A 17,151-nucleotide genomic window follows, 5' to 3' on the forward strand; every position below is an offset into this window, starting at 1 on the left:
GGACACCGCTGGTGACTGATCCCCAGCTGGATGCAGCACTGTTCACCACCACTCTCTGGGTCATCCAGCCAGTTCCTAACCCAGCAGAGTGCTCCTGTCCAAGCCATGCACTGCCAGCTTCTCCAGGAATGTGCTGTGGGAGACAGTGTCAAAGGCCTTGGTGAAGTCTAAATAGACAACATCCACAGCCTTTCCTGCATCCACCAGGTGTGTCACCTGGTCATAGAAGGAGACCAGGTTGGTCAGACATGACCTACCCTTTGTAAACCCCTGCTTGCTGGATCTGAACCCCTGGTCATCCATTAAGTGCTGTGTGATAACACTCATTATGAATTGCTCCATTATCTTAGCTGGTACTGAGGTAAGGTTAACTGGCCTGTAGTTACCAGGTCCCTCCTTCTTACCTTTTATTGTAAATGGGTGTCACATTGGCCAGTTTCCAATCATCTGGAACCTCCCCAGTGAGCCACAACTCATGATAAATGATGGAGAGTGGCTTCCCAAGCTCATTTGCCAGCTTCCTTATCACCCTGGGATGGATCCCATCTGGTCCCATTGATTTATAAATATCCAAGCAGGGACCAAGCATCCCAGCAGTTCTCTGACTGCCTCTTCTTGGATAAAAAGAGGACCATTCTGCTCCCTGACACCACTTACCAACCCCTGAGGACAGTGGTCTTGAGGACAAGCTGTCTTACCATTAAAGACTGAGGCAAAGAAGGCATTAAGCATTTCTGCCTTTTCCTTGTCTTCAGTTACTAGGTTGCCTGTAAAGAATACATCACTGTCTTTTGTCTAAATAACCTCTCCTCCTCCTCCTCACCTGATATGCATGTTAGTGAATGAGAAGTTCAAAAACCAGATATTAGAACTTAATTCTTTTCCCTGGAGTATAAACTATTGTTTAACGCAAGGGTTAATTTGCTAGATGTAGACTGCTTTTTCCTTTTGCACAGGAAACACACTTATTGTTAACTCTCCAAGAGCAATTCTCAGCCTTTTCCTAGCAAACACAGATGAAAAGAATATCAGAGTAGGGTAGGAAATGAGTACACCCAAAATAATTCCCCAAGTAATCCAGAAATGCTTGACAAATTGCTAGCTGTTTTCTTGGTTTCAGTTACATATAAAAACAGATAAAGACTACTGCAACCGAACCACAATGTCTACTGGGTACCTAGGGCAGTAGCTCAATTACTACAACTCCACTGCTACATTCTACTACATCACATAAAGACCACAAGAGTTTACTGCAACAATACCAATTCCACCTTTGTTTTACTTTACTGTCTTGAATGCACTATGTACTCATGGTTGTGCAAATGTGAATACAATTAAAGCAGTTTGGACTTCAGTTCTGAGCAACAAGACAACAAACTACCAATCCTTCATGTATAAACACTCAATACTACTGTTATACCTCCACTTACTGCATTATTTCTGGCTCCAAATTTTGAGCACTTGATCTAAGTCAGTGTAGTACAAGTAGGAGGCTACATGCCATCTATATTTTTGTGACACTGCTCTCCTGTTTATCAGCTTTTCTTATGGGGGATGAGAGAGAACTAGTTGAGTGCTGCTATAACAAGCATCTGTTTTTGTAAGCTCAGTAAAACTTAATCTACAACCCTACTGTGAGATGGGTCAATGACTGAAGTCACATCGTGCTGTGCACATTGAAGGTCAAACAAGGCAATCATCATAAAGTTGCATTTTTGCCTGTCAGAGAAGGCCCCTAGGCTGTAAGTGTGAGCTCCACAACTTGCTGACAAGATTGCACTGACCAGTTATGCAAATGAACAAGAAGAGAAAGAAAATAAGAGTGACATAGAATCAATTCTGGACTATACAGAATCTTGAATTTGCATCACGACATTAATCATTAACATTTCAACTCATAGCATAATCATTCATAGCATAAATCATTAACATTTCAACCAGAAGCATTTATCTCTACCTCCTGGGATCATGAGGGACAAAGCACTTGCAGAAAGGGACTTTGTGACTTTTCCAGAGATCTTTTTCTCTGTGCTTTCCAATCGCTGTCGAGCCATGTGAGATGCAACGTCACCAGGTGGCTTTGAAGGGTTATCTGCACTGTCCACACTCTCACTTCTTCCATTTATTTGATCCAAGTGTTCTGAGAAACTGCCAACTGTACAAAGAAGAACGGATAAAGACAATGAGGGAAAATTGAATATTCTTTTGCTAATGGACCACAGAAAAAACAAACTACTCTTAAGTTTAACTGGTTAAGTGTAAGAAGAGGATCACACAGTCTGAGTTATCACTGCAACTGCTGTGTTAATGCTCACACCACTACATGGGACCTGGAGGACAGCAAGCGAATCTTGTGATATACCACAATCAACATCAAGGTTTTAGACACAGGAACAAGATGGATGACCCTGAGGAATTTTTTTTTCTCCAGAACAGAAAGAAGGGAGGGGGAAGAAGATATGGACTGTATGGGAAATCAAGGGCTTGGGAACAGAAGGGTGTATCTTGAAAAAACTCCATGAGGCATGTAAGAGAAATAAGCTGAAAACTGGTAGATGTGTAGACAAGAAACTAAGGCCTTAAGAGTTTATTGGAATGCAACAAGAATCTGAGCAGGCAGATGAAGCTCAAAATTAATTAAGTAGAGCATGGTTTGCAATACCCTCCTTGATTTGTAATGACCAAAGTGACTTCCACAAGTCAAAGAAAATCCTCTAAATTCTGGAAGATGTACATCAAAGAGAAGTCTTACCTAAAAACACATGTGTAGTACCAAGTGTTAGATCTGACCTGATCCCAAACCAGATCCCTGCTGGGATAGCTGTTTTCAGGAGTGGTTCTGAAATGGATGAGTTCTAAATCTATGAATGCTACTGCCACAAGAGATGGCCTGCAACTGTTTGCAGTGCCATCAAGTCGAGACATCCACTGCGAACTACCTGACAGTGTGGAGCTGCTGATTGTACTTGCTGGAGTGGTTACTTCAGGTTCATCTTGCACTATTTCCTCGCTCACAAATGCAGACTTTTCCTGCTCCTCCCGGGGTGCCCGTGAGCCGGTGGAATCATCCTGTTCTCCTTCAGCTGATACGGACAATTTTGGAAGCAAACCAGAAGTGCGTTGCTGTTGGCTACTGTCAGTCTCAGAGGAGATGGATGTAGATATTTGCTGTCTGCATGAAAAATAAGCAAACTCTCATGCAGTTAATGAAATGAGGAGGCCTGCTCTCTGGCAAGCAGGATGTAGATGACTTGCTGTACGTCCTTCTACTTACATTTCAGAATATTCTGAACTCCAGCTTAAAGATTCCACAGAAGGCAATGCTACACTTTTTGCTTTGTCTCCTGCATCTTCCTTTTCTTCACCTTGTATTTGAATGACTCGATCTATACTACTAAAAACCTATTAAAAAAAAAATAAAAAACACAGAAAATTGAATAATCACCTACACACTTGATATTTAAAAAAACAACGTGCAGGGTCTACAGTTCTATGATTTTAAATGCTTCAGAGTGCAAACTTCAAACTTCTTGTACCTTTTTAAGTTTCCAACAGTTAGTGTTTTTAAAATGCTTTCTTGGTTCCTCATGTATGGGTAAACAAACAGAACCTCTTCCCATTACGAATTTATCAGTTTTCTCCTCATTTTATGAATATGGTGAACCAACACAGTAAAGCCAAAATCCTGAGTGTTCTTTTCCATTATTTCCTCCCAATTCATCCTCCACTGTATTGCCTGAGCATACCCACTCTGCTCCTACAGATCACCGATCAGCAATAATTAGCCCTCATCTCAGTTAATAGAGTATACCACCTTTTGGGCAGTTTCACCTTCAAATCAGAACATTCAGATCAGTCCCTCAAATCTGCATTTCTCCATGACTGGAACACTTGCTAACCATTACCCTGCTTTTTCCTTTGGTCAAATGTTATTAAATAAATACCTAATGCTACTACTACTAATAATACTGTAATATTTGTTACACTGTCATGTACAAAACATCCAGAACAAAACTGCAGCAACATGAAAATTATGTGCAAAGAAACCAATGCAAAGAATGTGCATTAGCATTTAACAGAATGCTTCCTTGCTACTTCCTGTTATGCTATGATTAGTCTTCTACAGAAAATACCATCATATTTATATAATTCTTCATTAGTATCTTAAAGATTCAAGAAGTTACTTTCCTAAATATTTTTCCCATATTTTGATTTAATGGTATTCATTGCATTCTTGCTCAATTTCAGTTAACTTCATAGTTTCTTGAGAAAACAAGGCCCTATATATCTCTTTTATATTTAACACTTCCACAATTTGCAAAAGTAGTAACAAATCATACTAAGATAATAGAAATTTTTACTTACTTTTGAAAATCTGTGTGAACATGAGGAAAATTGTCTTATCTCTAAATTAAAATCTTCATCATTGGTATCATCTTCTTCTTCAGTTTCCATATGATGGTATTTCTCAGAACGAGCTACAAATGAGGGTAATAAAAATATCTGAATTTATTGGGAAGAATGCATACCAAGTTTTAATATTAAATAAAAATCTGGTTTTATTCTTAAGATTATTTCTGCTGAAATTCAATTCACCAGTGAAACTGCAAGCTGCCAGTGATTCTGATAAAGGAGATTTTAAAAGCAGTAAGCAAGAGTCAAAGAACTGATTACTTAAACAAAACATTCATTACTTTTTTTAATACCATAAAACACCTACTGTCAAAATAACTTGTGTCATCTTCAGACTCCAGCTGTGGAATAAATTCTGCTTTCTGCCTCAGAAGACTATTCCAGTCAAGGCTCCTGAAGAACTGATGCTGCTTTACTTCATATGCACCACCTGGAGGAGCCAGAGGAAAACACTGAGGGAAATGTACCAAATCCTCTGAATTAAATGAACTAAACCCTCAGTCAACAATGCAAATAATCTTGGAAAGGCATAGCCATCACTGTACACATGAACATCCACTACCTATTCCCATTAGAATGGAAAAACTTAAACCTGTCACAAATATTCCCTGCCTGTTTTGTTATTGCAATTTCTTTTAACAGTTTATTGCTTTACTTTTTAAGATCTTCATTTTTCTGAAAGCAGTAATCTATTAGTCAGAATCATCAAATGTAATTCTACAAATATAAATATGTGCACTAGGTAAGTACAAGTTATAAAGTAATGCAGAATGATTCTGAATAGTTGGTCAATATAAATAGTATTGCTGACTTAAGAGATCCTTTCAATGTTTTATGACAGTAATACACAATTCCATAGGAAATACCCTATCATCTCTCGTATTTATTACTGCCTGCTCGTTTCATGTGTGTTTAATGATTACACTAGTTTGAAGTCAGAAGACAACTCTAAGAACCCAATGAAACACTGAAAATTTTGTCCTGGGAAGGTGGAAGATGATGTCATTAATAAACATGCATCTAATTCTAAAACCTGAACAAGTAACCTGTAGCAATAAGACCTGCTGCCAGCTTGTTTTGGATTTATGTCTCATGGTTTTGGCAGTGGGGAGGCTACCAGGGTGGCTTCCAGGAGAAGTGGCCCTTCTCTGTATTTTCTGTATGCTGCTTCCTTTTCCTCTATATGTTGCTGCACAACAGCAGCCAGGAAGAAAGGAGCGAGAACAGGTGAGAAGAACACTGCAGACACCAAAGTTGGTGCAGAGGAGCTCCAGGCACTGAAGCTGGGATTCCCCTGCAGCCTGTGGTGCAGATCATGGTGAGACAGCTGCACTCCATGGAGGTCCATGGAGGACGACACAGGAGCAGAGATACACCTGCAGCCCACGAGGGACCTCACGGTGGAGCAGGGTGGATTCCCAAAGTAGACTGTGACCCCGTGCAAAAGCCTGTGCTGGAGCAGTGCCCTGGTAGGACCTGCAGCACAGAGGAGCCCAGGCTGGAGCACAGGTGTTGGCAGAAATTGTGACCCCACGGGGGACCCATGCTGGAGCACTCTGTTCCTGAAGACTGCACCCTGTGGGACCCCCAGTCTGGACCAGGGGAATGGCATGGGGAGGAAGGAGTGGCAGGGGCAGCATGTGATGCACTGACCACAACCCCCATTTCCCCTTTTCCCACGCTGCTTGGAGGGAGGAAGTAAAGCAGTGGTGTTAATTGGTGATAAATTAAATTAACTTCCCTGAGTTTCAGAATGCTTTGCCCATGATGGCAACTTCCTGCCCTCATCTCAGCCCACGAGCCTTTGGCATATTTTTTCCTCCCACCCAGCTGAGGAGTGAGGAGACTTGGTGGATACCTAGTGGCCAGCCAGGGTCAACTCAGGACATTGATACAGAATGTATACTTCTCTATGTCAAGGGGACTGAAAGAAAAAATTATGCCTCCAGGACTGGTTTCCAAGTCAGTGTTAAGATTTCTGGATTGGGCTCTTCACTTTTTATACTGTACCAGGGAAAAATTCAAAAACGCCCAATCTTCCCAAAGCAGACCAAAATCACATCTCATCACAAGTCACTAGCTAGGCAGTAAATGTTTCTCTGACCACAGTAATTGGACATTACATCATAATTGTACAATTTTTGATTAGTATCACACATTTCAAGCCCAAAGAAATCTTTTTACTGCTGTTTTCCTTCTTCAAAATAAGTATAGTATCCATCTCTCTTCTTTCACTTTGCCTTTGCCACTCAGGTATCCTGAGCAAATAAACAACTGCAAATTTCATTAAGTGTTATGCAGCTTGCTAATACATGTTAAACAGACAGGACTTTGAAATGCATGGAGCAGCCTGGCATAAACCATGCTTTTTTTCACTGCCCATGTGGGACCTGTCACACTGCAGCCTCCATTTCTGTGAGCTGAAGGTCCTACAGCTTTGCTGCAGCTTCTGAACCCCCTGCTTCAAAGAAATAGCTGCCTTTTTTTCTTCTTCAGACTGCCAACTCTTAGAGAGACCAGAGGTTTTAAAGATATCAGTTCCTAACTGAGCACCACAGGTGCTTCACATTGTGGCACTGACCATTCAGTATTTAAGTCAGCCTCATTTCACTCAACTCTCTTTCCCTACCAACTGTATAGCAACAGACACAGAATTTGTAATCCACTTGTGATCCAGCCTCTCACAGGGCAACAGTCTTGAATTAACACTGTGTTTACCAGGAAAATCATCCTGGCAATGAAACAATGCCTGCAAAGAGTGTACTTAAAACAAGGGAATAAAACTAGCTGTGGATTTTCATTTTGGCTTTGGCATTAGTGCCCTCTGCAGCAGATGAAGCAGGCAGCAAGTAGAGAAGCTACTGGGGCATCACACCTTCCTCAATCCTAACTTGTTCAACATGAGGCAAGTGACAGCAATAAACTTCACTGGATGCTGCTTAGTCCAGACCATCAGTTACAGTGAAGTCTATGGGCTGTTCACACAGACCCAAGCTTGCAAGGCACATGCAGTTCATTCATACCAGTCATATCATCATGCCTCAAAGGAAGCTGAAGGAAGGAAGACATGTCATTTGGGACTGTGTCAATAGTACTCAGGGTCTGGGTTATAATCATGTTTCCCCTGAGCAGCTGTGATAAGGCCAGTTACAAACTGATTCCTTACATCTCTTTTTAATTAGGACTAAAAATTTGCAGCACAATTGGAGTCAGTTTGCCAAGTACTCTCATGCTGACTCAACCTGTGGCATGGCTTCCTTAGCATCCTATACGTATTTCTGTTCATGGCATACAATGTTCACTGTAAATAAGACTATACCTTTATATTCGGACTCTTTTATGCAGGAGGCTTTTTTTTTTTTTTTTTTTTGCTGTGTTTACCTACAGGGATGGCAGTCAGTGGCTAGGGTTCCTATACATTAACACTTAAAAATGACACACAATATTCATTACTGCTTCTCACAGAAACTCCCAAATAAATCCTGGTCAATCAACCAGCAAATAAACTCTTATTACATAAATGCACATTCATTCATAAGCCTATGGAAGTCTTAATACTTCCTTAACAATCCATTTGATTTCAGTTCCTTTTCATAGAAGGCAGTAGAGCTTGATAAATGAGAATGACAAGACTTCCCACCAGAGAACTCCAGAAAACAATTTCTGAATAAGTTGTTTGAGTACTCATCACCCACCCTAACACCTGGAGGAATTAATCTGCCAGGCTAAGATACTTATGAAAAAGGAAGCTGTGTATTGATTCCCCTCCTAGATTTTTGTATTTAGTCATTTAATACTGTAATAATGAAGAAACCCCATTCACTGACTAACAGGATCTTTGAGAAATTTCTGTTATATTTATCAAATTAGAAGAAGAGTAAATGCAAATGAGCACATGTAAGTCCCACAAAAACCAGGACTGACATCATCACGTTAAGTTCATATTACTGGTCTGAATCTATATATGATCATGGCATGTTGTCATGCTGCATGTCATGACAGATGTTTCCCAAGCAAAACAAGCAGATGAACAAAAAATGGTGAATACAGAAGCTATTTCTAGTACATTAACAATTTAAAATTAGTGCCTCCTAACCTGTTCCCAGTCTTTCCAAAGGATTCTGCCTAAGTAGCAGAGTAATTAGATCCTGTGCATCTGGAGGCGGTGCTTCATCCTTTTCAGGCCAGTTGATTTCATCTGGAACAAAAGAAAGTTGTTTGATATTGCTGAAGTCTGATCCCAGCATAAATTGCATGAATGCTCTCAAAAGTGACCTAACAGCAAAGGAGAGTTAAAGCAACTTTTTCAACTTGCTCTGCTGCATATCAATTATTTCTAATTGTTATACTCTCTATACAGACTACATAAATGTACTATGATCCCATTTCCTTTGGAAGTATCATTTAAAAGAAAACTGTGTTTAGCAGCAGAATACATGAATGCTTGGCTCATGGAAACTTCCAAAATATTAGCATAACTTGTATACTCTCTCCTCCCCCACTAAATCATGATTTAAACTGCAGCAATGTTCATGGAAACTGTTGTTAAGATGGAAACTGCTGACCTGACCTGGCAGTTGCTCTCACATCTGTGTTCCTTCTCTAATGCTAGCAGACTCCCTGAAGTCATTACTCCCATGACTAAGGGTCAAGGTCAGACTGGGTTCTTGGTGACATACATGACAGTGAAGCTTCTTTTCAAGAGTCTCATACTTCCATACCGTATCTCCCTCTACTGACTCTTATACTACTATGGCTTTTGCACTCCATGGCAAGCTTGACTTAAACCATGCAATCCTGACAGGATAGGCTGTATGCGAATGTGAACTTTCTAACAGCCTACGAACAGTAAGTTTTGCCTGATTTTTAGTGGAAGCTGCCTCCACAAATGTTTAGACAAAACTCTGCAGAAGTTTCTTGGTAAGATTTTGGCATCAGAGAGACAGCACACTTGGAGCTCCAGAAAGCTGCTAAGGATTTTTTTGTCATTTTATGACTGAGATTTCTTCTATACAATAATCATAACTGAATAAATAATCATCAGAAGCTACAAGCAGGTTTAACCTTCATATTTCAGAGTTTAAGGAAAGGTACTGATTTAAACAGATGTCAAATGTAACTGTTTCTGGAACAGTATTTTAAATTCTTATAACTTTAGGTATGTAAGTTTAGATTGAGGCTTCCCACAGCTGTACTTGCACAACCTGAGAGCAGGAAAGGCAACCTACCATGAAAAATGGGGCATCAAGATTTTAAAGTAGAATTTTAAACAGAATGTAGATTTTACTCATGGAAACTGGAAGAAAAAAATCTAGGCTACAGTTTGGTTCTTTAAGATGGCTCTTACTGTCAAATAGAAAGGGATAATTTATTTGAGCACAAGAAACATATCCAACTAGAGCTCTTCTAGAGATACTAAGAATTGTTTCAGTTAGTAAGGATATTTCAAATAAAAGAGAAACAACTGACAAATCAACATCAAAACAAGAAACTGAGCCAACCAACAGTCTTGGAAGGTGAGTGGGAATAGATGACCTTTACATATCACTTCTACAAATAAATTCTGTAAGAAAATTGACAAATTCAAACAGATTAAGATATTTACAAAACCAGATATTTACAAAACTATCAGCTAGACTGCAACACATGAGAATGTATTACAAAAGTAAAACTAATGCCTTGCAACACATGAGAATGTTTTACAAAAGGTAAAATTAATGCCACATGCAAAAAAACCCTAAAATACAAATTTGGTCATTTATTTTTAGACTATTCCCTTCCTTTCTCCCAGTCAGGAAGTATAAGGATAAAACCACAGGTACGCATGTCTGGAAAAGCAATAAAAACATGAATTATTTCCACACTTGCCTGCCTACAGCTTCCACTGCAGTTGAAATCTGATTTGAAAAATAAAGCATGAATATGCATTGAAGCCATGGGACACCCAGAAAACAGACAGCATTTACTGGTTGTGTTAATTAAACAGTTGAATCTTCTTGCCACTCAGGCCTCAGCATAGCACATCAGAAAACAACGTGGTTATAAATCCATGAACACATAGAATGTCACATGCATTTTAATAGTTTACAAACAAGTCTGGCTTTCAACTTCAGAGATAGAAGAAAAAAAGATTGGGACAGAATGTCTCCTTAAGTACAAAAGGGGATTTGTTGCATTCTCACAGAATGATGAACCAGAGATACATTCTTGCCTATTGGACTTTTTAAGCAGACCATAAAATAGACTGGGAAATACTTAGTAACAGAGGTGTCATTCTGCTAACCTTGAGTCATAAATAGTAACCCTCAGCATCTATGCATTTGGGAAATTTATGGAAACAACAGGTAGGATAGTAAACAATTCTGTTTAATTATCACTCAGTTTTGTCACAAGGCACATAACAACACTTAGGGTCAGTATGCAGGTTAAGATCTAAAAGATTATTGAATTTTAAATGGAAGAAGAACAGCTGCTACACAAATAACATTACACTCTAGAACTCACCAATGAAATCATTAACAATCTGTGAACTGAATTAGTTTCTTTCTTCTTCTCATTATTTATTATTTGGGAGACATTTGTTTTATAGTTTTATTACATCTTTGTTAATTTCTTTATTGTGCCATGAGGCATTTTCACATTTACACAAATTTATTTTAACTGTTTCTCCTCTGGTATAATTTCTCTACCAAAGACAGAAATCACCAGTGCATAGTGGCACTACTTTTTAGCTAACATAGCTTCTCTCTTCTAAACAGTGCAGCTTAAGCCCTGGAATCTATGTCAACAAATTTCTATACTTAACAACAATATACAGTAAGTTCAGCTTCTAATCTGAATTAATTGTCACTGCTTCGATAGCAAATTGTCAGATTTTGGTTTTTTTAGTGATGATACTCACCACTGATTACTTGTCCAAAGAGCTCTTCTGGTGTATCTCCAAAGAATGGCACACATCCAACAAGAAATTCATAAAGAATAATTCCCATAGCCCACCAATCCACTGGTTTTCCATAACCCTGTCTCAGAATCACTTCAGGAGCTATGTATTCAGGTGTACCACAGACCTAGAAGAAAGGAAACAAGCACGATGGCAAAGCAAGTCTTTATCGAGATGTCACATTATTTGTAATTCCTGAAATGTAAATTAATATGAGAATATGGAAAAAATGGAATTCAGTTGGGTTTAGTCTGCTGAGTTTACAACTTACATTTCCAGAACAACCTACCTACATTAAGAGGCATCATGATCAACATTAGCGTATCTGTCATGCAAAGGACAGTTTGTGCTTCGTACACTGGAGTCCATCATGGCAAGTATCTCATTTAACATAAAACACATTGTTATCCTTATATGAAAGTTGTGATGGCTTTATCTTAAGTAACTTTTACAGTGAACAGATTGTGAGCAACAGTAATGAGGCATGCTTAAAGTGAAATGGGCCATCACACAGATTTTAGCACCCTTGGTTGTACAAGGCATAACGAGCTCCATAAGTGCTCTGCTGAGACTTGTGAGTTCTTTACAAAACAGCTTCCCATCAGTCTCTCTCACAGACACACTTGCACACAATTAGGCTGTTCATCTTGCTAATAGATCTTAATGTAAAAAAGATAAAAGCCTAGGATAATCTTCAGGGCACCAGTTAAAGGACCTGACACAGTCAATCGGAACACCAATACAGAAATAACTACGTTTTTTTCAGTATTACAGTATACTCTACTGGCAAAATTTAACTTCATGTGAATGGAAAGGAAAAAGACCATTTCTTACTTGTTTGTCAAGGAATTCTCTGGCATCCTTCTCAATGTGACCCTCGTACAGATTGGTAGTTAAACTCATTAGCCCCACTTTCGACAGGCCAAAGTCTGTAAGCTTTATGTGGCCCATGGATGTTACCAACAGACTGAAAATAGAAAGTTTTCAAGTCACCGTGATGTAATTCAACATTATGTGTTTCTCATTGTTATTACTATTACAATTTTAAATCTTAGAGGAAAATGCTTCATTAGCACTCCATAAATACAGGTTAAAAAGTACTTCTTCAACTGGTACAGAATCAACAGGTTAAAAGTCTAAATCTTACATTTGTTACTACTGCTATGAGAAGTAAACAAACTTTTTATGTGCAACTGAACAACCTCTTATAGAATTATAGAGGTCTTGAGAGCTGAGCACTTGAAGCTTTGAAGGAACACTTACCATGCAGAAGACCTAAAATAGAATACATGTCATTTTTGAAGTGAGGTGAGTATTTTCCATCTGTAACAAGCCGGGTCAGTCATGCATTTGGAAATAAACCCCAGGGTATTAAGTTAGCAACTAATACTATACTGTCCTAAGGTATCATGCTATGAAGGTACTGTCAATCAACATCCATTACTTCAGTTCTTTTTCTTTTTTTTTTAATTGTGGAACAGGAAGAATATTAACGGAGTTGCAAGGGCCATACTTCGTATTTCAGCTACTTGCTGTGATGTTAACTTATTCGTATAGGAGCAACACTGTAGTTATAAATACTGAAATTGAAAACGCTAATCCCCTCAAAAAACGAAGTAACCCCTAAAACCCAGACAACAGGGGATTTTTCTGCATCTGGTCAATCTTGTCTTCAAAAATGTAAATACCTGCAAGCTGATGATATTTTGTATTAGTGGTTCACGTATACTTGGAAAAAATTTTTTTCTAATGACTAAAAAGTGTTTCCCTCCATTCTAAACAGAATAATAAATACTTTTTTTTCAGGCACTCTGATAGCCTCTTCCATCTTAAACACAGAAAATTCTCAACAGCTCTTTTGGAAAAAAGATAAATTTTCTGTAAGTGCAAGTAATGAGAATTTAAATCTTTGAAGGAATTGTGAATCTACATAACATTTACAATAAAAAAAACAAGTTTAAACCTTCCATGTTTTGTCTAACAATTTCAAGCTCCTCTTTCAGTTATATTCCATATACATACTTGTCAGGTTTCAAATCCCTGTGTACAATTCCATAATTATGAAGGTATTCTAAGGCCAGAACAGTCTCTGCAAAGTACATCCTTGCCATGTCTACAGGTAAGGGACCCATATTCTTCATCAAAGTAGCACAATCTCCACCTGTGGAAATAGTACAAATGCTCCAGATGACTCTATAAATTCTGAGGTATATCAGCATGAATCATACATGATGTGTAAGGAGCACAAACTGCAGTCATAAATTTTTATTTTCTAGTCAGATGTTTCAACCAAACTACTGTACTGGAAGTAGTGTGGAGCTGGGAGACAGCACTACTAGGATTCAGCTGAAAACCAGTAATGTACTGCTACCTAAGGAGAAAACGAACAAATAAACTGGGGGATGACAGGTGGTAGAAGCCTGTAGAACCCCACCTGGGTATCTCTTCAGTACTGCTTCTGCCCAATGTTCTCCTTCAGCATTAGCACCTTTTCAAAATGTCTTCTTTTTCCTCTTTCTTTGTAAAAATAACTACTTCAAATCCCCCAACACTTGCTAATGAAATTTTCAGCTCCAGCATTTCCACATGAACTTTGAATACTAGCACACTTTCCATTTCAATCTATAAGGAATTTACTCTAGGAGCAGTTATTTTCTATTATAGCTGGAACACAAGTGTTTTACAAGCTGTTTACTAGGAGATAATGATAGGTGAAAAAAAGTACAAAACCACCTTGCTGTTGGATCTGGTTCCTAAATCTGAATTGCCTGAGTATGGAGGACACACATGGGGCCCCTTCTAACTCAAGCACCATATGGGTTATTTTTCTTTTGGGGTGTAAGGAAATTCTCCTCTTTCTCTGTAAAACAGAAGAGCAATTTTACCTTCTACATATTCCATGACCATACATAAATGACGTCTTGTTTCAAAGGAGCAATACATGCTGACAACAAATGGATTTTCTGCAAATGTCAGGATATCACGCTCAACAAAGGCCTGTTGGATCTGGTTTCTCAGGATGAGATTTTGCTTATTAATTTTCTTCATGGCAAATCTTTGTCTGGTTTCTTTGTGTCTCACAAAATAAACCGCACTGCAAAGTTCAAATGGGAGAGAAAAAGAAAAAAGTCTGTCAACTACTAAAAATGTATTTGGAAATACATTTTTCACTCAATTTTTTAAAGACTATAGACATAATAAAAAAATCTTGCTTTCAACTCAATGTAGTCTTTCGTATTAAAGAATGTTTACAAATCTTATTTTGTTTAAAAACCAGGATGAATCTCAGTCAACAAAAATTAGCATTCAAACTAAAACAAACAACTCGCCTGCCCTTCCCTCTCCCTCCCAATCACATAACAGCAAATATAACAGCAGATACAACAGCAAATGCTTTTAGCCCAGGCAGATTTCAGTCATTCCCATCAACAAAGGATTACATACAAAATTCAACTATGGCCCAATGTTATAAATCACTGTGACAAATGCTTATTCAGTAGGTGTGCTGAAAGGAAATGATGACTCATACTCAGTCCAGGGGATTTTAAAACGTATCACAGGCCTCTTATGACGGCTGCTCAGAAGTTGCTGGAAGGGTGGCTCCTCATTTTCAGGTGCAAAATCTCCTGCTCTTGTTCAATCTCTGACATCAGCACTGATCGCTATCAGAGGAAGGTCACCAGTAGGCAATCCGAAACAAAAATCACTGTGTTACCTACATGGTGGTGTGGGGCTATGGTGTATCTTGTGTCACAGAATTTCCACTGGGGTGCTGGATACAAGGTTTCCTGTGTATTTGGTTAGGTAAAGTCAATGCAGTGACGGAAGCAAAGCAAAGAAAACCTCACTTGGGCATCTCTTCTGCCTTTCAAGTCTAAGGAGAAGGTATTGCACTGCTGTGAAATACTCAAGGACTTTATTGCTACACTTCTCAAAATCCCTTGAGGCACGTCCTGAACATTTTTCCTTGCTTGAAATCTGCTTTATAGTACTTAATTGCTTATGCCATCTCCAGTATATAATTATCGCAGTGGAATTTTCTTTCTTATGGAAACAAAGCAGACAAAAAGACAAAATCAAAGGGGCAAGGGAGAGGAAATGAGATTAAATTGTGAAGTTTTGAAAATTCAATAAATTATCCCCATGAGGTCCAACTTTAAGCATACAACTATTTACATAAACACAAAAAGTAACACTGGCCCTTACTATATCTGTAAAGATCTTCACACAGCTACCAAAGTTATAGGTACTATAGGTACTAAAAAAATTGGGACTTGTACTTGTGAAGGAAAACTTTATAGACTGCATAGTTTCTCTTACTGATTCCAAAAGCTTTCATTAATTCCTCATTCTTGTCTGAGCATAGGGCACGTAGAAGGCATCACACAATTATGAAAGTAGGTAAAAACTACCTTGGGCAAAACCCATGACAAACCCCACCCTTTGTGCCTCCTACTAAGTCTCACTCCCTTCTGCCCCTCCCAAGCTAGAATAAAGACTGAGTTATTCAGCTCAGTACTCCTCCCTTCTGATTTAATGCCTTGTGCCCTGCAACTTTTCCTACTGCTACCCTCATATTCATGTCTCTCTCCAATTCTTACTTTTAAAGTAATTTTCTTTCCCTTAAATTTTGGTTTTCCTCTCTCATTTGTTGCTTTCTCCTGTCAGTTTCATAAACTCCTGTAATATCTTTTACTTTGTCTGTTTCACTCCCTCTCCACATTCCTGACATGTAGAAAATCATTGCCTGAAGTCTCCATCCTTCAAAAAAACCTAGTTACATGAATGAGCTAAGGACTGACTGAGGACTTGGCATACAAGTATTTCTCTACAGTTTTCAAACAGGACAGTGTGCCAAGATGGATTCTTAAAGGGCAAACCAGAAACCAGAGCATATTATTACAGTATCTTAGTACATCCACCTTTCAGATCATACACACCTGCAAGATCATTACTAACATACTTTAAAATTATTAAAGAATAAGTTTCAAGGACTATCTAGTCCTGTAAATACCTGGGACACACTGCTATATTTTCCCAGCAGCCTAAACTGCCTCTTTAGTCTTACAAGAAGATAACTTCCCAAGAGGATTCTGTTGTTTCTCAGAAAAAAAGCTGTTTAGCTCAAATGTACCAGACTCACAACAGTGTCTCCTGCTTAGATACATGCAAACACTGTTTATGCTATACAAAGTGCTTCTAAATGATCTTCAATGTACAAAAAATGTCCAAAATCCCTCACATCCTCTGATCACATTAACCCCAGCAGACAATATTTATGCCTTATGAAGAAAACTATAATCCACCTAGCAGCATGTTAATCATCAAATGCTGCCCATGATCTTCAGTATATTATGAAGACATTTTCAAATTTAAGGATTCTGTGACACAGAAACAGTGTAGGGAGAGCATCCAGACTGTCCTGACAATCCACTGAATGACACTGGCATGCCCTGTTGCCCCGCAAATCCATAACCAGAGGATACTGTTGCATCTTCCTATTGTTTCAAATGAAGAATTTGATTTCCTATCTTCCCTCAGCTTCCTGTTTTCATAACACAGCAACAAGAGCTTCCAAAGCATCCTCTGATTTCACTGTGGAAATTTCAACAGGTATGCAAGTGCTCTGTAGTTTAATGATGCTGCAGCTCAACGCAGCAAAAAAGCTTAGCTTTCAAGAGAAATAAGAAAATTCATAAAGAATAAAAAAATTCATTTGCAGTGTCCAAATATTACCTTATTTCCCTTTCAACATGAATCTCAGCCTGAAAAATCTGAGTCTATAATAACTCTAGTTA

The 17,151-nt window shown here is 38.6% G+C and overlaps 1 protein-coding gene across 13 annotated transcripts in view; it reads right to left on the reverse strand.

The window, feature by feature from the left end:
* Positions 1 to 17,151, reverse strand: part of MAST4 (microtubule associated serine/threonine kinase family member 4) — a 216,928-nt gene that overhangs the window by 12,717 nt on the left and 187,060 nt on the right. For all 13 annotated transcript variants that reach the window (XM_079330483.1, XM_079330482.1, XM_079330477.1 and 10 more), the window contains 10 exons: positions 14,239 to 14,447; positions 13,376 to 13,514; positions 12,188 to 12,320; positions 11,315 to 11,480; positions 8,510 to 8,611; positions 4,721 to 4,843; positions 4,366 to 4,478; positions 3,275 to 3,402; positions 2,940 to 3,172; positions 1,958 to 2,155 (listed from right to left, as the gene is read on the reverse strand). In XM_079330483.1, the coding sequence (XP_079186609.1) occupies positions 1,958 to 2,155; positions 2,940 to 3,172; positions 3,275 to 3,402; positions 4,366 to 4,478; positions 4,721 to 4,843; positions 8,510 to 8,611; positions 11,315 to 11,480; positions 12,188 to 12,320; positions 13,376 to 13,514; positions 14,239 to 14,447 (1,544 nt within the window). The remainder of the gene's footprint in view (positions 1 to 1,957; positions 2,156 to 2,939; positions 3,173 to 3,274; positions 3,403 to 4,365; positions 4,479 to 4,720; positions 4,844 to 8,509; positions 8,612 to 11,314; positions 11,481 to 12,187; positions 12,321 to 13,375; positions 13,515 to 14,238; positions 14,448 to 17,151) is intronic.

This window comes from Erithacus rubecula (assembly GCF_903797595.1).
Source record: "Erithacus rubecula genome assembly, chromosome: Z".
Classification (NCBI taxonomy): domain Eukaryota; kingdom Metazoa; phylum Chordata; class Aves; order Passeriformes; family Muscicapidae; genus Erithacus; species Erithacus rubecula.